Raw genomic sequence first — 25,429 nt, forward strand, 5'->3', positions numbered from 1 at the left:
TGGTGCTTTCCGGAGAGCGTGGCATCTACCGCCCATACAGGTGCTAGAGCAGGCCCTGAGGGAGGCCAGGGTCTGAGGACGGTAGAGGAGAGAGTTAGAATAAAAGCAGGGTGTCTTGTATAGCGTGACGGGATAGTCAAGGGGATGGGGGGAAATGCGATAACACTTTCTTTCTCTCTCCTGGTGAGAGGAAACCCTGATGTTAAACCAGGCACCAGGCGGCTGTACTGTACGGCAGGATATGAAGCCCCATGACTTGCACCTTCTCCCCTCTCAGATTAACAGCAAAGGCTCAGTTGTTCTGAGCACCCGGTGTCGTGGCCTCTGGAGAGAATGTGTCTGGGACAAGTTTGTGAAGATCTGGACCTGTGATGTTTTCAACTCCTACCTGAATCCACATCCAGGTAACAAAGAGCGAGGCCCTGAGGCTGATGTATCAGAACACAACAAATGGTATATGAAAGGGCACTCAGCCCCCCTGCCCAAGGATTTAGACCACTCGCTAACTACCGGGGTAGGCTGAGCCCTTCCTGTGGGACAGATTATCTCACACCCACTGCTGCGTGGTTCTGCACCTTGCTCTGAGCACCTGGCACTGTTGGAGCCCAGATCTTTTGCTAGAGCGGCCTTGGGGCTGACCCACCCGCTGTTCTTGTGTTCCTACCAATAGCACCTACCCTCTGCGCTGTGGGGATGACTTTCAGTCAGATCAGAGTGCTGCAGACGGTGAAGTTCTACAAATAAAACTTCATTCTAGAGTCAGGGAAACTCCGTGCAAAATGGGGCTTTCCAGAGTCTCTTGACATGGGGCCCTTCCCTTCAGCCAGCCCACTGTCCCACTCCAGAAAGCTCCTGGTCATTTTCCTTTGGAGGGGCACATTCTTCCCCGGGACACGGGGCTGGGGAGAGAGGCAGGAGGGCGCCGCACCCAGCTGACTGTTCAGAGCAGGCGAATCCCCCTTCCTAGGGCTAGGTGGCACTGCGAGACAGAGGCTAAGCACTGAACGAGGAGGGGAGGGCGCATACGCGAGAATGCCATGGACTTCGCACGCCGAAGGCGGGAAGCAGAAGGCCGCGGATGAGGCTGCCAGCCTAGCAGGGTCTCTCGAATGGCTCATGGTTACACCTGAGCAGTTGGTACAAGCAGATGCGCGCTGGCAGCTCCCGATGCGGAGTGAGGCCTTGACTACTTCTCTGTGTTCCTGGCTCATCTGTGCTGCGCCGAACGCCATTGGTAACACATGTTAAAGCCTGCCAGCTGCACAAGTCCTTGCTTCCTGTTTAAATCCTTCAGCCCCACAGCCCACACACTGTCTGTCCCCAGCTCTACAGCTCATCCGAAAAATTCACAATGTTGGCACCCCTCTCCCCCTGGCTGGAACAACGTCCAGGAAATTGCCACTGATTTTTCCCATTTTTTGAATGTTTCATTCAGTCCATCAGCGGATACTGCACAGCAGTCACCACTGATCTGCAATGGGGTCAGACTGGTGGCCAGCACCGTAGCCCGTTACCACCCCCTGCACCGTCCATCCTCTGCTGGTACAGCCCTACATCCAGGACTGCACCCACTAGCCCCCCGTCTCTGGGCACGCTCTCTAGCCCTCTCCTGCTCATGCTTTGTTTGCTTCTTTTTATAAGCTGCAGTCATTCTCACACGGACGCTGCTGATCACTTCCAGCATCGCCAGTGCTGGGGCATTCCTCTGCCTGCTCCTGGGATCTGAATATCTCAGCTGCTGTCAGGGGCCTCTGGCTAAACAACGCTGTCTCCGCCTGGCTGCCGGACTCTTCTTCCTCGTAGGTAGGTTCTCCCCAAACTCTAAAATAAAAGCTGTTAAAACAAATGAACTCCCTCTAGGAGATGCAAAAGGAAAAGGAGGACTTGTGGCACCTTAGAGACTAACCAATTTATTTGAGCATGAGCTTTCGTGAGCTACAGCATCCGATGAAGTGAGCTGTAGCTCACGAAAGTTCATGCTCAGATAAATTGGTTAGTCTCTAAGGTGCCACAAGTCCTCCTTTTCTTTTTGTGAATACAGACTAACACGGCTGCTACTCTGAAACCTCTAGGAGATGCCATCCCAAGTTGTGAAGCTGGCTGGGTGCCTGAAAGGGCGTGCGAGGTCAGTCAGCTAGGGAAGACCACACACACGTGAAAATGCCCTCACACGGGTGCATGTGTGCCCATGCACCTGGCCATGTGGCCATTAGGGACGGTCAGGAAATAATTTGTTTTTTTCCACCATGAAAAAATTCAATTTTTGTCAAAAGTTTTCTATGGAAAATGTTAATGTAAAAAACAAAAACTTTCCCTTTTCAGTTTCCACAAACAAAACAAATAAAAATTTTAAAATCAAAATCAAACTATTTGAAAATGGTGTGTAGGGATAGCTGTATGGATATGTGTAGGGGTAGCTGTATGGATAGCTGTGGGGATACCTGTAGGGGTACCTGTGTATGGATAGCTGTTGGGGTACCTGTAGGGGATAGCTGTAGGGATACCTGTAGGGGTATCTGTGTATGGATAGCTGTAGGGGTAGCTGTAGGGGTATGTGTAGGGGGTAGCTGTAGGGGTAGCTGTGTATGGATAGCTGTAGGGGTACTGTAGGGATATGTGTAGGGGGTAGCTGTAGGGGTAGCTGTAGGGATATGTGTAGGGATACCTGTAGGGGTAGCTGTGTATGGATAGCTGAGTAGAGGTATGTGTAGGGATAGCTGTAGGGGATAGCTGTAGGGGTAGCTGTAGGGATAGCTGTAGGGGGTAGCTGTAGGGGTACCTGTAGGGATAGCTGTAGGGGTATCTGTAGGGATAGCTGTAGGGGTATCTGTAAGGATAGCTGTAGGGGGTAGCTGTAGGGGTATCTGTAGGGATAGTTGTAGGGGTATCTGTAAGGATAGCTGTAGGGGGTAGCTGTAGGGGTACCTGTAGGGATAGCTGTAGGGGTATCTGTAGGGATAGCTGTAGGGGTATCTGTAAGGATAACTGTAGGGGGTAGCTGTAGGGGTATCTGTAGGGATAGCTGTAGGGGTATCTGTAAGGATAGCTATAGGGGATAGCTGTAGGGGTATCTGTAGGGATAGCTGTAGGGGGTAGCTGTAGGGGTATGTGTAGGGATAGCTGTAGGGGGTAGCTGTAGGAATATCTGTAGGGGTATCTGTAGGGATAGCTGTAGGGGATAGCTGTAGGGGTACCTGTAGGGATAGCTGTAGGGATATCTGTAGGGATAGCTGTAGGGGATAGCTGTAGGGGTACCTGTAGGGATAGCTGTAGGGATAGCTGTAGGGGTATCTGTAGGGGGTAGCTGTAGGGGTACCTGTAGGGATAGCTGTAGGGGTATCTGTAGGGATAGCTGTAGGGGGTAGCTGTAGGGGATAGCTGTAGTGGTATGTGTAGGGCTCAGACACCAAGATCTTATTAAACAGACTAAGCCCGGGATGACTCCAGCCCCATCACACAGCAGGATGGAAGGTTATAGGGCCCTCCGCCGAGATGCAGGGCTGTTCCCCAGAGAGGATGGCTCTAGACTGTTCTCAGTGGTAGCAGAGGACAGAACGAGGAGTAACGGTCTCAAGTTGCAGTGGGGGAGGTTTAGGTTGGATATTAGGAAAAACTTTTTCACTAGGAGGGTGGTGAAACACTGGAATGCGTTGCCTAGGGAGGTGGTAGAATCTCCCTCCTTAGAAGTTTTTAAGGTCAGGCTTGACAAAGCCCTGGCTGGGATGATTTAATTGGGGATGGGTCCTGCTGTGAGCAGGGGGTTGGACTAGATGACCTCCTGAGGTCCCTTCCAACCCTGATAGTCTATGATTCTCTGATTCCCCTGACTTAGCCTGGCAGCTGGACCAGGTGTGCCCCATTAGCGCCAACCCTGGGCGTAAGGAGGTTTAAGCCTCTCTCTCTCTCTCTCTGTGGCAGAGGGAACCAGGGTCAGGAACAGGGGGGTCCTGCAGGGACCAGCCACGCTTGGGAGCAAGAGCGGACTGGACGTTTATGTTTGCTGTTATGAAAGTTGAGTTATAAAGAAACCCCAGGCAGCGTGTGTGTGTGTGTGTTCAGGGGGAAGCTGAACAAGTCTGTGTGTGTGTGTGTGTGTGTGTGTAGGGGGAAGCTGTGCTGTGCTGTGTGTGTGTTTAGGGGGAAGTTGTGCCATGCATGTGTGTGTGGGGGGGGGAAGCTGTGCAGTGTGTGTCTGTGGGTGTGCACACAGGGGTGTGTGTAACCATGTTAGGAGCAGAGTGGAATGCCACTTGCTTACAAATATCATAAGAAAAAGCTGGAACTCCCCACACACGTTTCTAAATGATCATTTACGACAAGATCTGAGGGTAGCTGGGGAGTGTCTCTTCTTTTCACCCTCTGCCCTTTCGAAATCTCCCCAGGGGCCCAGCACACATCAGGACCTACCCAAACTCACATGCCAGCAGACAGGAGGTTTTGCTCTCTGGGGTCTACCCCAAGCCTGCGGGAATCACAGAGTTCTCTGCTTTGTTTCAGGCATTTCAACCTCTGTTGGGGTCGTAAGATACTGCGTGTATGTCTACTCCCTGCACCAGTACGAGGTACTGTCACCAGCACCTACTGTTCGTTATTTACTGAGCCCCCCCCCCCCCCCCCCCGGTCACCTGGCACTTTACATATACGTAAGAGACACAGCCCCTGCCCCAGGGAGCTTACAATTGAGTTCGGAACCAGACAAGGCAGTTCAGACACAGGATCTGAGGGGACACAATGAGCTGGAGCTGCCATAGGAATAATGGTGTATTGGTCACTTTTGAAAGGCTTCACATAACGCTCATCCACCCATCGCTTTGATGAATGAGCTGGTTTTTGACTAACAGCTGTTTTGGTTTGGTGCTGTCAGCAAGAGATCTGTCTGGGAGGCTCCTACAGATCCCGTTCAGGTCCCATCCTAATCTGAACAGAGGGCAGACAGAGAAGTGTTACTGACCCCACTCTTTGGGAGAGGCCCAAGGGATCCAGGATCACTCTATGTAACACAGGGCAAGCACCATGCAATGCATTTCTATTTCCTTTGGGCCACACCACGCTCTCTTTATGCACCTGCACCCTTAGCCAGCTAACTAGGGCTGTGAGAGTGTAACTGGGTGCAGAATTTGGCCCTCCGTGAGTTCATCAAATTCAGCCAGTTGAATGAATGAGGAGCCTCACAAATATCGTGTATGACAACAAAACACCACGCTGGGGAAATGCTCCCTCAGCAAATCTGACCCACCTCAGGACCTGGGCTTTCTACCCTTGCAGACAGTTCGCCTGTGGTAGCTTTAACAATAGATGTCATTCACCACTTTTATGCTGGAGCGAGTGGAGTGACCCCAGGGTGACCATGACACATTTTCTACTGCTCACACTCAGTTGTCTTGGCATTTTGCTTTTGTTTTACAGGTGTCTCTAAAAATCCCAGGGTTCCCAAGCTTTGAATACGGCTACTCCCTATGGATGGCTGTGGGGGGCAGCCTAGGGGCTATTGTTGCAGCTGCTGTATCCTGCTATGAAGTCCTGTTTACAAAGGATCCCAGGGCAAATGCAGTGAAGGAAGTAGCTGAGAGAGGGTGCACTGCTGGCTTGGACGTTGTGCGTACGTATGTGTGAGCGGGAAGAGATTTCCTGAGCCTGAGGACATCAGGCTCGGAGGACACTGAAAGATTGGTGATGTTTGACACAACTCTGTGCTTGGAAAGGCTGGGAGATCTGCTTTGTGAGCGTTTCTCAGATACTGTTTCCCATGGATTAGGCTAAAGTAAGGGATACATTTGACATGTTTCCCTGCTAGATTTCTTTGGTATCTAAGGTCAGGTGGAACAGGCCATGCAACGTATCCCCCAGCTCTCCTGGCCTATGCTATTCGCGTATTGCTTTGGCCAGCTTTGCATGCGTTAAATAAGACGTCAAACTAAAGTTTGAGTCCAGGCAGGTAAAAGCTATGTGCTGCTAATTCAGTGCTCTGCGCTATCATATGAGCCGAGAGAGACAATGGGACGTGAACACTTTGTCCGTAGTGCCCAATATGTCATCACATTCCCTTTGGTTTAGCCTTTGAACACTCCATTTTCTGCCCTGCTTTTGGAAGTTTTCCCCTACTTGGCACTGGTGAGGCCTCAGCTGGAGTCCTGTGTGCAGTTCTGGGCAGCGCGCTTAAAGCAAGATGTGGGCAAACCGGAGCGAGTACCCTGCAGAACCACAACAATGGTGCAAAGTGTAGAAAACCTGACCCACGAGGAAAGGGTCAAAAAACTGGGCACAGTTAATCTTGAGAAATGACCAGGGGGGGACTTCCCTGGCGCTACCGCCGACCCACCGCAGGACAACTGGGCTGCGGTGCCCCCCCCTTCCCTGAGGCCCCCGCCGCCTCCTCCACTCCACCCCCGGCCCCCGAAGTTCTCGGCTGTTCGCTGTGTCCCTCCTCCTCGAGATGGGGGAGTGAGGAGTGACGCGGAGAGCCAGCAGCTAGTGGACAGACGAGGCTCAGCCAGACTCTGGTGGCCGAGGGATGTGGGGGGATTAGGGTCTAACTCTCAGGATAGTGATGCTCTGGAACAGGCGTCCAAGGGAGGTTGTGGAATCCCCGTGATGGAGGTTTTTAAGACCAGGCTGGACAAACCCCTGTCAGGGATGGTCTGGATTTCCTCAGTCCTGCTGCAGCGCAGGGGGCTGGACTTGATGACCTCTCGAGTTTCCTTCCAGCCCCACATCCCTATGATACACTTCATGGAGCCACACTGCTGTCTGGGGGTGGAGCCTGAGAAGACTGAGGGTCACAGGGTGCTTGACCTTGTTTAAAGGAAGCCTGATGCAAAGGGTGGTTGTTGGTCCTGGGTAGCGCGGGGAGCACTTTCATGTGGGGACATAACGTGTCATATAAATGGTGACACTGGCAGACCAGATGCCAGCTCATGCCAAGGCCCCCATGCCTCCAGGGAGCCCTGGCTTCTAAATAGCCGGAGCCAGTCTGGCTCACCTGTGTGTTCGTTTTGTTAATATAGGTACTAGCATGATAAGAATGTGTTTCGTGTTTCGACTTTATTGAATGCTTGCGAGTTGCTGCCTGAGTTCATCTCACGTACGACAGCTGTATCTCATACTGTACGGTAATATTCGAGCTGCTGTACTGAGAAAATCTACGTAAGTCACCGGACAGGAGAGAGACATTAACTAGTGTGGCGTGCTAATCTGCAACAAACGTGCTACATCCTGCCCCACGGGAAAGGTCCCTGGACTCCGGGTGGACAGTTTGGGAGGATAAAGAGGATAACAGATATTTGCCCTCCCCCACCATGAAGATCAGTCATGCAAGTGGATTTCTTCCGTCAGCTGATCTTGCAGCTCAGAGCACAAGAAAGGAATCATAGAATCATAGAATATCAGGGTTGGAAGGGACCTCAGGAGGTCATCTAGTCCAACCCCCTGCTCAAAAAGCTCAAAAAGCAGGATCCATCCCCAATTAAATCATCCCAGCCAAGGCTTTGTCAAGCCTGACCTTAAAAACTTCTAAGGAAGGAGATTTCCCTTCATCCACAGAACCAGTAATCTCATCATAGAAGGCGATTAGATTAGTCAGGCATGACCTTCTCTTGGTGAATCCATGCTGACTGTTCCTGATCACTTTCCTCTCATGTAAGTGCTTCAGGATTGATTCTTTGAGGACCTGCTCCATGATTTTTCCAGGGACTGAAGTGAGGCTCACTGGCCTGTAGTTCCCAGGATCCTCCTCCTTCCCTTTTTTAAAGATTGGCACTACATTAGCCTTTTTCCAGTCATAGAATCATAGAATCATAGAATATCAGGGTTGGAAGGGACCCCAGAAGGTCATCTAGTCCAACCCTCTGCTCGAAGCAGGACCAATTCCCAGTTAAATCATCCCAGCCAGGGCTTTGTCAAGCCTGACCTTAAAAACCTCTAAGGAAGGAGATTCTACCACCTCCCTAGGTAACGCATTCCAGTGTTTCACCACCCTCTTAGTGAAAAAGTTTTTCCTAACAGCCAACCTAAACCTCCGCCACTGCAACTTGAGACCATTACTCCTCGTTCTGTCATCTGCTACCACTGAGAACAGTCTAGAGCCATCCTCTTTGGAACCCCCTTTCAGGTAGTTGAAAACAGCTATCAAATCCCCCCTCATTCTTCTCTTCTGCAGGCTAAACAATCCCAGCTCCCTCAGCCTCTCCTCATAACTCATGTGTTCCAGACCCCTAATCATTTTTGTTGCCCTTCGCTGGACTCTCTCCAGTTTATCCACATCCTTCTTGAAGTGTGGGGCCCAAAACTGGACACAGTACTCCAGATGAGGCCTCACCAATGTCGAATAGAGGGGAACGATCACGTTCCTCGATCTGCTCGCTATGCCCCTACTTATACATCCCAAAATGCCATTGGCCTTCTTGGCAACAAGGGCACACTGCTGACTCATATCCAGCTTCTCGTCCACTGTCACCCCAGGTCCTTTTCCGCAGAACTGCTGCCTAGCCATTCGGTCCCTAGTCTGTAGCTGTGCATTGGGTTCTTCCGTCCTAAGTGCAGGACCCTGCACTTATCCTTATTGAACCTCATCAGATTTCTTTTGGCCCAATCCTCCAATTTGTCTAGATCCTTCTGTATCCTATCCCTGCCCTCCAGCGTATCTACCACTCCTCCCAGTTTAGTATCATCCGCAAATTTGCTGAGAGTGCAATCCACACCATCCTCCAGATCATTTATGAAGATATTGAACAAAACCGGCCCCAGGACCGACCCTTGGGGCACTCCACTTGATACCGGCTGCCAACTAGACATGGAGCCATTGATCACTACCCGTTGAGCCCGACAATCTAGCCAGCTTTCTACCCACCTTATAGTGCATTCATCCAGCCCATACTTCCTTAACTTGCTGACAAGAATACTGTGGGAGACCGTGTCAAAAGCTTTGCTAAAGTCAAGAAACAATACATCCACTGCTTTCCCTTCATCCACAGAACCAGTAATCTCATCATAGAAGGCGATTAGATTAGTCAGGCATGACCTTCCCTTGGTGAATCCATGCTGGCTGTTCCTGATCACTTTCCTCTCATGCAAGTGCTTCAGGATTGATTCTTTGAGGACCTGCTCCATGATTTTTCCAGGGACTGAGGTGAGGCTGACTGGCCTGTAGTTCCCAGGATCCTCCTTCATCCCTTTTTTAAAGATGGGCACTACATTAGCCTTTTTCCAGTCATCCGGGACTTCCCCGGTTCGCCACGAGTTTTCAGAGATAATGGCCAATGGCTCTGCAATCACAGCCACCAGTTCCTTTAGCACTCTCGGATGCAACTCGTCCGGCCCCATGGACTTGTGCACGTCCAGCTTTTCTAAATAGTCCCTAACCACCTCTTTCTCCACAGAGGGCTGGCCACCTACTCCCCATGCTGTGTTGCCCAGCGCAGCAGTCTGGGAGCTGACCTTGTTCGTGAAGAAGGAGGGAGATAGAAACCCCTAACAAGAAGGAACTGTGTCTCTATGTGGCTTGGACTCTGGGGGAGGAGGTCTCTAGGCATAGGCAAGAGATCCCCAGCTGCTCAGCCGGGGTTAGCCCTAAAAGTCATATAAAGCTTGCTGATTAGAGAAGTCACTATTATTATTTTTTAATTAAGATTGTAACTCGTTTGTGTGTGTGCCTTTACCTGCACTAACCTTGTCAATAACTCTCTTTTTCTTTTCCTACTTAATAAATCTTTAGATAGTTTATTATAGTACTGGCTATAAGCATTGTCTCTGGTGGGGTAAATGACTGATCCTTTGGGACTGGGAATAACCTGAATATTGCTGTGATCCTTGGTGTAAGGGACCATCTTTCACAAAGGCAAGCTCACTTTGGTTGTTAGACAGACCGGAGTATCCATGGGGACTGCCTGTGCCTACCTGATCAGGCTGTTAAAGTGCCTGAGGAGTTTACAGTGGATCATTACTTGGTGAAATCTAAGTACACAACTCACATCCATTTTGGGCTTCCGAACAGTCTGCCCTGACATGGGACTCGCTCTTGAGTCCCTGCGGGCAGGGTGACATGAACAAACTAGGGAGAGATCCAGTGGCCAGCAGACCAAACTTCTCTTGTGTAGCAAAGAGTCTTGTGTAATTATGCACATGATCCGGTTTTATCAAACCCCAAACAGCTGCCCAGTTTGGCCGTATCTCCTTCACAAGCAGGGTTCTGGTCACATTAGTGTTAGAGGAAGGCGCTCCTGCAATCACACGCAAACTAGAATAGGCCACATGCTCCTCTGGGTGTGCAGTGTCCAGCACATGGGGGCCCTGATCCTGAGTGAGGCCTCTGGATGCTGCTGTAACACAAATAATCACCATTATAATTACCACTAGTATCCACATGTCTTTATCCTGTCATAAAAGCTCTACGTTTGAGACAGGGAACATGAACAACAGAAGCCACCAGATGGCACCTGTACAAACAGCCTTCATCTCAGTGTGGCAGCAGTGCACAATCTTGGATACAAGGTTGTGTTGTTGTGAGTTTTGTGATGTGATTTTCTGGGGGGAGCTGTGGCAAACAGCAAGAGAGTTTTGCTCTCTGCTTTAATCGCTCTAGCCAGAGCAAATTCTTGGGGCAGAGTTGTTTCCTGGGAACCAGGCATTGGTGTTGGGCTGAGGTTCCTGGCGGGGGGCGGAGGGGGGTTGTCTGGTGCCGTTAGTGACTCGCTCTGTTCTAGGACTGGTGTATCTAGACTACACCAAGAAAAGACCCCGACTCCCCATCACTGATTCCTCTTCCAATGGGACACCCCTCTACAAGGCCCTGACATCTGTAACCCACAACACCGTGTGACTTCAGGGACCTCACATGCCACCGACAGGGTACAGCTGAAGGGTTGGGGGGGTTATAGGCAGGAATCTAATTGGGCCACTTGCAGAGACCAGGGAGGGTCAGTAAGCAGGGAAAGGGCCACAAAACCACTGGCTACATGATCCCCCCGCTCTAACTGGAGTAGGGCCAGCCCTGGCTCCAGCCAACAGCCATGCAGGACATGGACTCCCCTGCCAGAGGCACAGAGCTACCCGCCTGTGGGCCCTTCCCCACGCCCTGGGCCCTGCTAGTCACTGGGGCATTTCCCCTCCCCACAGCTCCTGCCAGCCCGGAGTGCAGGGACTCTAGCCAGGTCCCCCGGCAGCAGGGAGCCAGACAGTTTAACCCCTTCCTGGCCCTGGGAATTAGCAGTGGGGTGTCAGCAGGAGGAGCTGGGCGGGAAGCGCAGGGGAGGGGAAGATCACAGCGGTCCCTGCGATTCCCCAGACAGACACTGAGGGAAGGAGGAGCCGTCCTGGGGGTGGGATCGCTGCGAGCTCCTGCCGCCGCCTGGCTGCTGTTCCCCGGAGGCAGGGCGGGCTGCGGAGCCGGAGGGGAGCGGGGCTGCTGGAGTCTGACCGGGGGGACGGGAAGTGCCAAGACCAGGGGCCATGCTGCGCTGTGCGACTCGGAGTGCCCGGGAGCCCCAGCCAGCCTGACAGCCGGAGCGAGAGACCCCGCAAGGCGCAGGTCCCCGGGCAGGAGACACCCCGGGCAGCTCCTCGGGGCGCAGCGCAGGAGGGGTCCGGGGGCGCACGGGGCAGGAGAGGTCCCGGGGCAGGAGAGGTCCCGGGGGCGCAGCGCAGGAGGAGTCCGGGGGCGCACGGGGCAGGAGAGGTCCCGGGGGGCGCAGCGCAGGAGGGGTCCGGGGGCGCACAGGGCAGGAGAGGTCCCGGGGCAGGAGAGGTCCCGGGGGGCGCACAGGGCAGGAGAGGTCCCGGGGCAGGAGAGGTCCCGGGGGGCGCAGCGCAGGAGGGGTCCGGGGGGCGCACAGGGCAGGAGGGGTCCCGGGGCACAGATCTCGCAGTGCCCGGCCGGCAGCTCCTTCCCGGGGCTCGCTGGCAGCGGCCACCTCCCGGGAGCTAAGCGCCCGCCAGCGGCTCGGCGCTCCGGGCAGCCCTATGGCGCCCCCGGGCTGGTGAGGGGCCCGCGGCTCCGGCTCCCCCGGCCGAGGAGATGGCCCTGGAGCGGGCTCTGGTCGCCGCCCGCCAGGGCGACGTGGACACCCTGAAGGCTCTGCAGGCGCAGCGGCTGCTGCAGCCGGGGCTCCGGGACCCGCTGGGCGCCTCGCCCGCTCACCACGCCGCCCGGGCCGGCAAGCTGAACTGTCTGCGCTACCTGGTGGAGGAGGCGGCGCTGCGGGGCAACGGCCGGGCCCGCAACGGGGCCACCCCGGGCCACGACGCGGCGGCCACCGGCAGCCTGGCCTGTCTCCAGTGGCTGCTGACCCAGGGAGGCTGCTGCGTTCAGGTGGGCACCGCGCGCGGCTTCCCTCCCCCGGGGCCCAGCCCCACCCTGCCTCCAGGGCTCCTGGGGCCGCCTGCTGCGGGAGCCCGGGTGTGCCTGGGTGCTGGGAAGCTGGGGCCTCTCGCCTGGCGGGGCCCGGGACCAGCCCCCCCTGCCCTGGCCCTCTAGCTGAGGACGTGCGGGGCAAGCAGCGCTCCAGTGCTGGGCAGTGCCCCTCTAGGCGGGCAGCCGCACTGGGTACAGGGCACTGTGGGGGCTGGGCAATAGCCTGGCGCTCCTGGCGGCACCATGGAGCTCTCGGATGGCTGCAGGCAAGGAGAATGTAACCAAGGCTGGATTAAGGGGAGCGGGCGCTCTCCTGTCCTGAGCTTCCGCAGCGGCATGGCAGGCAAAGTGGAGACTGGCCCAGCTGGGGTGGGGGGTGTCTGGACACGGGATTGTTCACCTGTCTTTGGGGAATGGCGTCGCCTGTGTCAGAGAAGCTGGTTTCCACAAATGCAAGAGGCCTCTGGCAGGATGGTCCCATGCTGGCCTCCCCGCGCACCAAGTAGCTGTTTCCCCAGGGCCTGCTGTTGGGTCCGCCTTGCTGGAACACAGTTAGCTCCCTTGTGCGGGGCCTTGCCTGGAAGCTGACAGCCCTCCATGGGTAGGATAGCAGTGGGCTGAGTTTGGGGCCAGGGCCTCCCACACACAGTCACTTCCCCTCTCCAGGACCCCACTTCCTTCCCCCTGCCTCCCAGGGTGTCAGGGAGCTGCTGCAAAGGTGCCGTGTACACTAGGAGAGGCCCTGGACTTGGATGGTGGCTGGAAGCCCTGCTAGGCTCTGCCAGGCTGTGCCATGTCTCCAGCCCCACGCATTGCTAAGGTGGGAGGATGGTCCTGCTCCTCAGGCCCCACACGGTGCCCTTCGCTTTGGTGCTGGATTCCAGCCCAGACCTAGACAGAAGGATGGACGATGTCTGGGTGACACCTCATCATCACTGGTATTTCTGGAGGCCCTGGCCCCAGGCAGAGACAGCAGCGCAGGCCGGGCCCAGGAGCTTGCACTCTGACTAGCCACTGCAGCTAAAGGGTGGAGGGGAAGCAGGAGCACAGAGTGGGAAGGGAGCTGGTGCTGAGAGCCCCGCAGTCCCACAGCGTCCCACAGCCTTATCTTCCTCGCCTGCCTGCTCCCTTCCAAGCAGGAGTCCTGGTGCTCACTGGTGATGCAGCCTGCCCTGTGGACCCACGGGCTGGTCCTAACAACCAGACGTGACCTTTACCAAGCACTGTTCATCATCTCCACAGCGCTTTACAAACAGTCACTCCTCACTCGCCGCAAACACCCTCCCCTCATGAATGCAGCAAATTTCACCTCTCTCTTGTCTTGTCTGTGCGTTGTCCAGGAACAGATTGTGAGAGTTGCTGATTATCTGTTTGCTGAAATTATCAAATTATCAAATCAGTTTCACCCGCAGTTTGCAAAGTGCAGGTGGCTATGGAGCTCATGTCACTAACTGACAGCATCAATTCCAAATTGTAATCTTCACCGTTCACATCGTGTGGGTTAATTCCTTAAAACAGAACAGAACTAATGCCACCGGCCTGCCCAGCATGGTGCAAGCTGTGAACTGCCCATTTTACAATCCACGACACAGCCTGAAACGAGCTGCCTTCAGGGCATCAAGGGTTGATGCTAAGCAGCCGTTTTCGGTGGCCAGTTGTGCTAAGAAAAGTCAGGGCCGCATATGTTCACAAGAATCGAGCAGGGTCAGGCTGAAAGGTGCTTTGCAGCATGGACACATCCACGGGGTCAATTTCCCTCTCTGCTCAGGTCTGGGAAGCTGCTGCAGATGTGTCAGCTCCACTTTGCCAGAGCTGCGGAGGGAGGGCTGTGCCTTGCCCCACAGCGGGAGCCAGTGCCATAGTCACGATTGGAGCTCAGCAGTCTCTGACTCCCAGGCCTGTGCTCGCCGTGCTGAACCGTGAGCACAGGACTTTTATTGATCGCAGGACGGGACCAAGCTCTGTTGTGATCAGCAGTCCCGCCCGGAGCCACCCACGCTTGGAGCCGGTTAACCTGCACTGCCAATTTCAGGGCACTTCCCACAGTGCAGGTGTGTCAGGAGAACCTGAGCCTTTGTGCCTGTGTGAGGAGAGGGGACAGATGACCAGTGTCGTGCCTGGGCCACACCCCATTGGAAACCCTTTTAAAATGCAGTGGGGAGGAGTTATCCATCAGACCTTCCAGAGGGGGCATCCCAGGGCTTGCAGCTTGGGCGCTTTGGAAGCCAGACCCATAGAGGGTTGGTTTCTGCCATGCAGCCATGATATTCAGAGCCAGCTCGGAACTTTCCCTGTGTCCCCGGGTGTGTGGATCAGACGCATCGCGGGGGCAGTCAGCCTGGGCTGGGCCCCGGACACGGTGGGGCCTGGCTGGGCCAAGGGTAATGGGTTCTGCCCAGCTGGTTAACAGCTGCCTCTGGGCTAAGGAGGCGGGCAGGGGCGGCGGAGGGGGTGGGGGTGGGCGGGGGTGGCAGAGTGGGTGCATCAGCTAGAAAGACGAGGACAGGACAGGTGGCCCAGCAGGCGAGGCAGTTGATGTCACAGGCTGGAGGTGGGTGAGGGACTAGCTAGCACAGCCAGCTAAAACACTCGTTGGAAATTGGTGGCGTGGGTTGAAGTGGGGCCTAGGTCCCACGCAAATGACTTTGGTCCCAAGCTGGTCACCGGCAGGGACGTGTCCACCACAGACGCAGTCTGCCGGACTGGGCCGTTTCTACTCCGGAGAGGCCCCGGGCTGTGATAGCAAGGAGCTGCAAGGGAGAACGTGAGTGTGGAGTTACATTCTCCCGCACTGTGTGGAGAAGATCACTCAGGACTGGATGCAGCAGGACTTGCCCTGCCCACTCCTCCCCTCCAAACGCACACGATGCGTTACAAGTCCTGCCATCTCCAATAGCCAGTCTGCTGGAGCATCGCAGACACTGTCTCCTCCAGTGCCCCATTCAGAGGCACCAGGCACCTCATCGAAATTGTGCAACACTTGAAATTCCCTGCAGTCTAATGACCTTCAGAAACCTCGCCCTGGACCCAGAGGTGATCGGGAGGAATGTACTCGGCAATTCAGTGGCACAGGGGCTGAATCTAGTTTTTACGCAGCTCGTATTGTATTTACATACAGTGGCTCTTGCATATGAATGTTATTGACTTCAGCAGGTGTTTACTGGAGCCCAGACCACAGGGTTTGGCCCTAGTATATGCAAGGATAAAACCAAATAAAGTTACTATTTCCTCTAGGAGTTCAGTATCCCCAGAGCATCCGGTGTGTGATTGCTGGGGCTGGGTTACTCAGCTTAAGCTCTGTTTGTTACTGTTCTTGTCAGTCAGGCAGTCAAAGTTCAGTGATCAGATTAAAAGCTGGCCGCAAGGCTGGACCCAGTATTTCTCTGTGGCCCAGACATTGCTGAACCCACTGAAACTAACGACAAGCACCCCAGATTCCTTCCGCACAGCGTGGCACGGTTTTGGAGGCAGGAAGGCTGAAATGTAAATGGTTCATGCCTTTGGGTAGCACACTGCATTCTGTCTGAGTGGTTCTTTCACCTCAGTATGCAATCAGTGCAGACACTTGAGGGATAAGCTGCTTGCATGATGTGGGTTGAGAGGTGAAAACATGTGATGTTCCTGTGATTTAAAAAGCCATCTGAGGAGGGGGGAGAGATGATCAAGCTGGAAGGACAGGCTCAGCACAATTAGGAGCCATCTTGGACGAATTCCACTTGCTGTTCTACATTGTCATGAGCGCTGGTGACCGCAGTGGGGCTGTGCTGTAACCAAGGGACTGCATGCCAAAGCAGCCAACACAGCATTACTCTTCTGCTGTGGCCATGCAGTACAATGCCAGCTTTCCCTGGGGCAGGACCAATGGAGTGGTGGAATGCCGTTCCCATTAACAGGCAGGTCAGTGCCCAGGAAGAACAATCAGCAAATTATCCATTCACAGGCAGAAGTATCAGTTAAGGGGATGGCTGAACATACACTCCCAAATGTGCTCTCAGTTTAAATGTAACAAATTACTGGGTAGTAGGTCTTGAGTGTCAGTGGGTTGCACATACATTCCCATGTAACTCAGAGGTGCTGTCATCTCCAAAGATCTGTATGTTGCTATTTTTAAATAGCCCCTTCACTTTCACCTGGACGTGCTACAGCATGTGGAAACGACCCAGCTCATGTCTCAGCATTAATGGCTAAGTGCAGTTTTGCCAGCTCCCTACATTCAAGAATCATGAATCAGGCCCCAAAGATCATGAGGCCAGCTTTAAAATCATGAGATATTAAAAGAATAATATATGTTGGATTATTTTTCTTTGTCTTCTTGAACATGTGGCCTGAGTGCACCATAAAGGCCAGAAACCACTCATGCATAGTGACTTACCCACAACTGAGGGATTAAAGAACCTTTTTCATATGCACATGCTCAGATTGCCTGGCCACGTGGGCTGGAAACTGCCTTTTTGTTAATGAAAGCTCAGATCCTCGTATAATCACCTGACTCCAGGAGCTGGGTCTTTAAGTCAAACACCCAATATCATGAGTCTTGCAATAAAATCACTTGAGTTGGCAACACTGTGATTAAACACAGCAGGGAGAACTTGTTTAATCCTTTCTGCTCTGGGATTTTGATGAGAGTCAGTTTCCTGAGATCAATACATGAGGGCTGAGGAAAGGGCAGGGGCTCTGGTAACTTGTGCAGGGCAGAGCTGTAGGGCCAGGGCCCGGCAATCTGAGCATGTGAATATGAAAAAGGTTCTTTATTGCCTAAGTTGTGGGTAAGTCACTATGCACGTCTTACAGCAGCCACATCTCTCCTCTTCAGTAGCTTAGTCCCATTCCTCACCTTCTTCCGACTTTGGGGTTCTAGATGCCCCAACAGCATTTCTTGCAAGGTCCTAGCTTGTTGTCGGAGTTTTGTAAGTCTCCCCAAAAGCACTTGGGTTATTGCACTATGTGAAAAGTCACCAGATGAGAAGCTGGAAGAATTAACAGGCTCAGATGCTGGGGCAAAGCCAGTGTAATTGGGTCTCAGCAATGTTAGTAGTCATGGAACTTTCAACGCTGACTTTGTCCAACCAAGGCCTTGTTTGCAGAAGTGCACGTCCTTCGCGACTGAGCAGGCCTAGCGTTTGGCACAGGTTCAAGGTTCCCTACCTGTTCGGCTCATTTCTTTTTTGAAGTTTCTCAGGAGATGGCTAAGGTCCCAGACCTAGTGCTGTACTGGGCTCTGATGCCCTGATTCCAGCTCTAATTCACGATGAGTAGCTCTTACGCATGCAGATAGACCCAGTGGGCCGAATATTCCGACCTGGCGAGGCTGGGAAGGGAGAGCGAAGCTCTCCTATCCTGAGGCCCTTCAGAAGCTGCTTTGTGGTTTGTCCCTGCATGGCTTAGAGCAGCCCATGGTGATGCTCTGGTGCTGGGCTCACTGGACCACAGCCCTCGCACCCAGCCCTGTATACTGGTGGCTAAGGGCACTGCGTCGGCTCTGTGGGGTTCCTCTGTGTCGGGGAGTGTCAGGAGTGCAGTCACAGGGCGTTCTGTCTGGAGCAGCCCAAAGGGATGAGAGGTGGGAGTTCAGAGGGTCTCACAATATCCAGTGTTTGCTTCTAGCCTGCACGTTGTCTCTCTGTGCCCCCAAGACTGGCAGAGTGGCAACCACGTTCCTTTGGATACTGGCTGCTTTGCTTTGGGTTGCTTTAATAGCTTTGTGCTGCTCCCTCTCCCCACGCCCATCGGCTCCCATTTCATAGGTGGGGTCTCTCCTGCAGCTGTTCTTGCCTTCCGCATCTGTGAGCTTGGTGCTACTGAAGGCCTCTCTTTGTCCCCAGAACTGGTGCAGCCTCCCCCCCCACCCTGCCGTTGTGCCTGACCTCTGGCCTGGAGCGGCTGTCACACTCCACTCTAGCCCTTGGCCTCTCGGCTGAGTCTCCCAAGAAGGATGCTATTTATTTATTTAATACCAGGGGGGTGTGTGTGTGGGGGGGGGTGATGTGGACACCAGGAACCTGGCTCACCCCCTGACCGCGTCTCACAGAGGCCACTGACCATTCGTGCGAGACGCTCGGTGCAGGATGGCGCTGCAGTTTCCCAGATTTGCAGCCATTGATAAAGCACTGCTGCTAACCAGGGTCGGAGGATCTGCCACGGTTGTGTGCATCTGAGTGGGCAGTCCAGAAAACCTCGCCACCTACTCATTGAAGCATCGCGAGGAGCGGATCGTAATAGGAACTGTCTTGTTTCGTTTCTGCAGGACACAGACAATTCCGGTGCCACCATCCTGCATCTCGCAGCCCGCTTTGGTCACCACGAAGTAATAGACTGGCTACTGCGATTTGGAGGCAGTGACCCGATGATAGCCACGGACACAGGAGCGTTACCTGTTCACTATGCTGCAGCCAAAGGAGATTTCCCTTCATTGCGACTTCTCTTAGGGCACTGTCCAAAGTAAGAGAATTTTGTTTGTAGGGGATGGATTTGCAGGGAGTTCAGGTGGTTGGTTTTGTGTGTGTGTTGGCCTTGTCAGAGTATCTAGAGCAATTATAGCGTTTAGTTGTTCTTCAGCTTGTGCACAATAGAGGTAACCCAAGTCTTGGGTTTATGGAGTCCACACTGCTAAAGCTGTAATTACAGCACTGCTAACATTTCTGTAACTTTGCCCTCCCATCCTGTAGTGAAAATTAATGTGCCTGATCTTATGGCAAATTTGCACATTCATATTAAGATTCCCCTTTTTATACATTCGTACAATTTTCATCTGATGCATGGTTACAGCTAGTTTTATTTTTGTAAACCAAGCAAAGGGCTTTCTTACCCAAGGAAAGATTCCTTAGGATCTAATTCTCGAATCAAATCTAATTTTCCTTAGATTGTGAATTCCTCGGTGCCAAGACTGTTTGAAAACATGGTGGGCATTGCTGAGAATAAATACTAACAAGAACATAGTAGCAAATTTCAACGTTAACTTCAGATTCCAAGTCGTATGAGTTTTTCGAGTGTAGTGTGAGTAATGAGAACCCTGCAATGCCTGGATTGCTAAATCCATACGTGCGGATTCTCCACCCCGTGGGACCTGGCTGTAGCCACTTACACCGGTGCAAACTGCATGTAAAACACCACCAGGGAAGAATCCTTCCTACAGGTGCTGGAGAATCTGGCCCATGGTGTGTCTTGCACTGGTCAATTACATTACAATCCTTTTGAGTCTCTTTAGTCCTTTCTTCCACAAGTGGCAGGATACTGTGTAAAGTGCTTGCTGAACTGTATGTGCCCTGTGTCTTCTGCCCTAGGGCCCCATCCTGCCAAGGCTAGTGCAGGTGAGCGACTCTTTTCACAGGACTTGAGAGCTCTCAGCTGAATAAAGTTACTCACCTGCCTAAGCCTTTGCAGCATCTGGCCCTAGTGAGGCTCATCTGGCTTGGACACAAGGCCATTCAACAAACAGTCGGCACAGAGCCTGCTTTGGCTGCTAAAAGAATTGTTCTCATTTGTAAAACCTGGGCTTGCTAACAACATGACAGCTTTATCACAGTAGGAAGTCAAACGTCCGTTGTTTATTACCCTAGTAACAAAGGGCAAGAGGCTGGATTTTCACTTTTGATGGAAATATTGCTCCCTGTTGCAGGTGGGGCTGAGGAGGATTTGTTCCCTGCGCTTTTGGAACTGGGCGATAACACAGTCGCCTTTGTCCAGGCTATAGTTATGTAAATGGATTAGGCTGCCCTGCAGGATTAAAAAGGCTGTTCCAATGTGTGGAAAGACAAGCTTCCGCCTTGTTTAAGGAATGTAGACTTGTGAGAGAGGGCTGCGGACGTCAAGGCCCCTGTGTGTTTTCAGGTGACACATTGTGTGCATGGTAAAGTCCGGGAGTACTGGGGTACTTTTCATTGGTTATTACAGAGTAACCTCAGAATTCCAGGGTGCTCTGAAAACAAACCCGTTCCTGGGCCAGTGATAGCCAGCGCTGCTGGTTATGGCCTAGCATGGCCCTTCCATTCTAACTCCTGCTTTCTGGTGCTTAGAACTTGCCCAGATCCAAGCTCGCAATCAAACCCCATGATGTTGTCAGAAATTTGGGACAAGCTCACTGTTGACATGAGTGTGGCTCTGGTGATTTCCAGGGAGCTATGCCCATGTATGCTGTGTGTGTGTGTGAAACCCATCCTTATGTAGAGACAGCAGAAAGTGTAGGGAAGCCGTAAATTCCACATAAATCCTATAGTGGTGTCCAGACCTAGGACTGGCCCTCCACGGAGGGGGGAATTTCACTTGTGCTGATAATCTCTGTTCTCTGACCATGAGCCTCTCTCTGGGTTTAATGCTCCCACCTGGTGATTAAAACACTTAGACGTCTGTCCCCAAAATAGCTGCATTCTCTTTGCAGCTGGGAATGGGGGTCCCAGCTCTTGACTGGGACCCTATACAAGTTCTCCCATAGCCTGCTGGATGTGGAGCCAAAATGCTAGAAGGTCAACAAAGAGCAAATATAAAATGATCAGGGGTGAGAAAAGCAGGTTTCCCAAACATCATGGATCTGTGCACTGCAGATTACACAACTTCTAATCTTATTTTCCGTGACGGGCTGGAGGACGGGGTTATAAATACCCTGCAGCTCTTTGGGGAACGCGCATGGTAATTAACGGTCACTCACTCGGGGACTTTTCCCAGGAAGATTCTTAACAATGCAAACACACTTTTGACAAAGCGGAATAGAATCAAATTCTCAGTAATGACAACATCCAAAATGCAGCCACCTCTGGGTCTTTAGTGAGTATCAGCAAACCCCACCCTCCCCCCTGAACAGCTCCCACTCATGTAGCAGCAGAATGTGGGAGAACAAAGTAAGTCCCTTCCAGTGTAACTCCTGGCAAAAACACCAACCCCCCTACCCCACCCCACCCCACCAACTGGGCGCAGGGACCACAAGGCAGCAAGCGATGATTCTGGGTCATAAATAAGGCGCCAACAACTCTGATAACCAAGCACCATGATGAAAAGTATATGGTGGGCAGGGCATAAGACGGGCAGGGGAGGACAGCCACATGAGCCAGATGTGCTCTTGTGTGTCCAAGAGCATTGCACAAGTCTGGGGCCTTTCGTCGGCCGGCAACGTGCACTCCAGATCCCTTGGAGAGGGATGTCAAAGCTGGTTAAATCTACCCAGTTTTCCCACAGCAACATACAAATGCATTCGAGGCCTTGGCCAAAGCCAGTCTGCAAATCATGGCTCAGGATAGCTTTCAACTGATGCACTGTCCAAAGAGAAGTGGTGTGTTAACTCATGGGGTTGGCTGGGAACCATGTGCTGACAACCCTAGCATTGACTGGAGGTCTGAGAGCACCCACGGGACAGGATTCCTGCAGGAGGTGGGGCAGGCGTGTCAGCTATCGCTAGCTGCATTGATCACGGTGAGGGCCAGGACAGCTGTGTGGCGGGGCAGGATACCCTGGGATGCCCAGGGACACAAAACCCAACCCTTCCTTAGCGCTGGTAGCAGACAGAACTGTCCATTGCTTGTGCGATGGCTGCGATGGAAATACAGATAGACAGAGACTGTCTCTGTTTATTGATAGGCATTTCTATGGTACTCAGCACCAGCCTTCACTCTGCCCCTGTATCCTCACCCACCTTCCACCCGTGGGACTCCGTGTGTGTTGGGGAGGGGTCAGGATGACCTTTGTGCCACGCTGGTCAGGGGCTGCCACGTTTGTCAGCAGATGTTTCCCAGCTGATGGGCAGTGCAATGCCCAGGACTTAGACAGGGCAGGCAGAGGGGCCCTGGGCTCAGCATCTCTACCCCTTCAGATGACGCCCCATAGCTGATGAAAGCAGTGTGCTGGAAGGCTGCCGAGCAGGACACATCGACACCCCAGCCCCATCGTCCCTCCCTAATGGACAGGCCGGCAGACGTCTCTCCGGTGTTCCAAAGCCCATGGAACCCAGAACTGCCCCGCGCCTGCATTTCCCTGGGGATGGAGAGAGCTGCTGAAAGGGACCAGTGGAGACTGATGGGATGTGAACTCGAGCCAGGAGAGCTGGCCGGGCCTGTGGAGGTGAAAGAACACCCTTCATGGGGCGGGCAGGCAGTTGCCAGCAGAGCAGGAGGAATATGCCTCCTGCAGGAATGTTTGCAGGGGAAACCCTCCTCCTCTGCTGGTTCATTAAAACCCCTCCCGGGAGAGTTCGAAGTGGGGAATTTTCAGGGCAAGGGGGTTGTGTTGTGAAATATTTTGAAACCTGACGGATTTTGGGTGGGGTTGTGGGCGAAAGGCTCCTGCCCCCAGCCCTCTGCGAGGCCCCAATCGAATCAGGAGAGTCAGCCCCTCGGGTAGCGGGTGGGAGGTGGAAAGGGTAGGGAGGAGTGAGCCTGCTGGCACTGGGTAGCAGCATTGCCCTCTGTTTGGGGGCTGGCTGTCTCACCTGTGCAGTGCTCCCCCTCCCCCCGCCCTAGAGAAATGGGCCTTAGAATAAAAGGCCTCAATGTGGAAAACACAATTCCTGGGATGGCTGTGTCACTGCGGGCTGGCTGCTTCAGAAGAATCAGGCCTAGGTGTGTGCTGGAGGCTGGATCCCAGATCTGGCCTGGCCTAGCCAGCCCTCTGTCCCTCGCATGGCTGGCGGAAGGACGGGAGTTTCTGCCACAGGCAGACGCACGGAAAATAACAAATCCAACCCCCCACATCCAGGATTGTCTGTTCTGGGTCTACCCCAAAAGCAGTGGGGGAGAAGGGGATATTTGTGGGTAGGAGAGAGAGGCATGGCAGGGCTTTGGCTTCTGAGAGCAGAGGCAGGTGTCTGAGGTTAGCCCCAGAGTTATCGGTTATTCAGGCTGAATGTGAGAATTTGAGGCTAGAAATGCTCCCCATTTCACAAGGAGGAGATGAATCTGAACGTCATTTGGGTGTCACTCCAGCCTGGCCCTGTGAGAATGGCTGTAAGGGCAGCAGGAAGCCTGGCTTGCTCCACTTTTCCTGCTTTCACAGGAACGGAGGGAATTCTTCAAGTGCTGTGTAAGAAATATTTACCACTGGCGGATTTTGCAGCTGCTCTCTCAAAGGGACGTCCTCACTCAGCCTCGCATGCCACTGCAGAAGCTTTTGAGAGCTGTGTGTCCACCTCTGGTAGTGCTCAGGCAGGCAGGATCCTTGTGGGTGCAGCAGCTGGCGTGGGGGGGCTCAGAGTGCTTGAAATCTTGGGTCTGGGGGTGTGAGGTGATCACAGCAATAGCTAGGCCAGGAGAGGATTCTGACTGGCTAGGGGAAGTTTAAATAGCCAGGCTCTATGGAAAGCCAAGATAGCAAATGTAAAAGTAGCCCACGCCCTTTAAATGCCAAACCTCCACCCAACAGGGCTTCCTGCAGCCAGGTCTAATCTGTGCCTCCTATCAGCCAAGCTCCAGAGTGCCCGTCCCACTGCTCCCAGGCTCTGGCCCTCCTGGAAAGCTGCCTGCTGCTAATGAGGCTCCCTGCTGCCCCCCACCCTGCTAGCTAGCAGAATGCACTGGCTTTTGAAGAGATGCTTTAACCCCATCCCTGCCGGAGCCTGCTTGGGTCTCTGCTCCCCAGCAGATCGCTACAGCAAGCCTGACTATAGAAACTTTGTGCAGCCCCGGGCCTGCCTGCCAATGTGACAGGAGTGTGCTGGACTCCCTCGGGTTTAGCTGCATGTGACTCATTGGCTACATTCTGCGTACCCCTGCTGCGGAAGAATAAAAATCAAGAGCTCCAGCTCCGAGCCGTGCTAAGGCCCCTCGAGTGTTTCCATTCGGAAGCGCTGGCAAAGCCACATTGCACAAGCCTCATGAGGGGTTTGATAGCATGGGCTCGCTACGGCCGCTTTTTACATACGCAGGCTGGAAGAACCGAGATCTAGTGAGAGCAAAGCCTTTGCTGGCTTGAAGCTGACCCGTTAGTTGATGACAGATGACTGGTGAGGAGGCTGCTCTAGAACCCCCCTGTGCATTGTCCTCCCGCACATGGAGTCAGTGTAAGGTCTCGTACACAGGTATGGAGCCAAGCCACTGAGTCACTAAAGTATTCACTGAGGTTGGGAAGCGAACTAGGTGATGGGCCAGAGGACACACCACTCTGGCCCTGGGGACACACCACTTGGTCTTTGCTCTGCCGACGGATGGTGTGTGCAGAATCTCATCTCTGCACTGGGTGTGATTGTTATGGAGCAAAAGGAACACAAAGGCTCGTCAGAAGGTTGGTTAGACAGTCACCAGCGCACGTTCCTTGACAAGACAGAGTCGCTGGAGTGTCTGGAGTAGTTTTGCACGTTTTGCTGTCTATTATACACATCACGACTCTGTTTGTACAAACAAAGGAAAGGGCCAAAATATTTTTCTCTTTTAAATGAACAACAAAATGTGGTTTTAATGTTTCCACCCCACAAATTGGCTATTACAGCTGGAGAGCTTGAAGTTAAGATCAAGAGGGAATTTACCCTGATTGCTTTCCCATAAGCAGCAGCCTTTCCTTTGTGTATATTTTATATCCTTAATGAAAATCTTAACCAAATTATTGTAGTAACCATGGCAATTGCTCTCAGACGCCGTCACTGCTTTGGGACCAATGTGTGTTCAGGCAAAAACTTTAACAGGACCCTCTCCTGGTGCAGCCACCGCCTGCAAAGTCTTATGCAAAATGTGTGTGCACCTTTCCTTGGCTGCCCTGGACTAGCGGCCTGCGGATCAGGTTCATCCTGCAATCCACTGATCTGAGAGCAGCGCAGCAGCAGCTGCTGCTAATGCGTTGACCTGAATATTCCCCGAATTCCAGCTATAGTCAGCTCCCCTGGGGGCCGGAAATGGGGTCAGCGTGCAAACGTATCGGATTTTCACAACTGAATGAGTAGTGTCCTGGCTATGCCCATGCTATTGTGGGAGCACCAGAACGAGCATGACTTGCACAAATGCACCCCGTGCCCTTTACGTTTACATACTGTCTCCAGCACAGGGAATCAGACCCTTCCCAGCAGATTAACCCATACAGGTAAATACAAGTAAACTAAGTGGATTACAGTGTCTCAGGCTGCTGGCAGTGCAGAGCTCGCTGTGCAGCTTCTAGGCGAAACGCCTGAGCCCAGACAGG

General features: G+C 53.2%; 1 protein-coding gene across 1 annotated transcript in view; it reads left to right on the plus strand.

Annotated features, from left to right (window-relative positions):
- Positions 1-11,807: 11,807 nt before the first annotated feature.
- Positions 11,808-25,429, plus strand: part of ESPN (espin) — a 77,605-nt gene continuing 63,983 nt past the window's right edge. Inside the window, exons 1-2 of the mRNA XM_048825235.2 lie at positions 11,808-12,301; positions 18,588-18,781. Of these exons, the coding sequence (XP_048681192.1) occupies positions 12,008-12,301; positions 18,588-18,781 (488 nt within the window). The 5' untranslated portion in view covers positions 11,808-12,007. The remainder of the gene's footprint in view (positions 12,302-18,587; positions 18,782-25,429) is intronic.

The sequence above is a fragment of the Caretta caretta genome, chromosome 18, assembly GCF_965140235.1.
Source record: "Caretta caretta isolate rCarCar2 chromosome 18, rCarCar1.hap1, whole genome shotgun sequence".
NCBI lineage: Eukaryota > Metazoa > Chordata > Testudines > Cheloniidae > Caretta > Caretta caretta.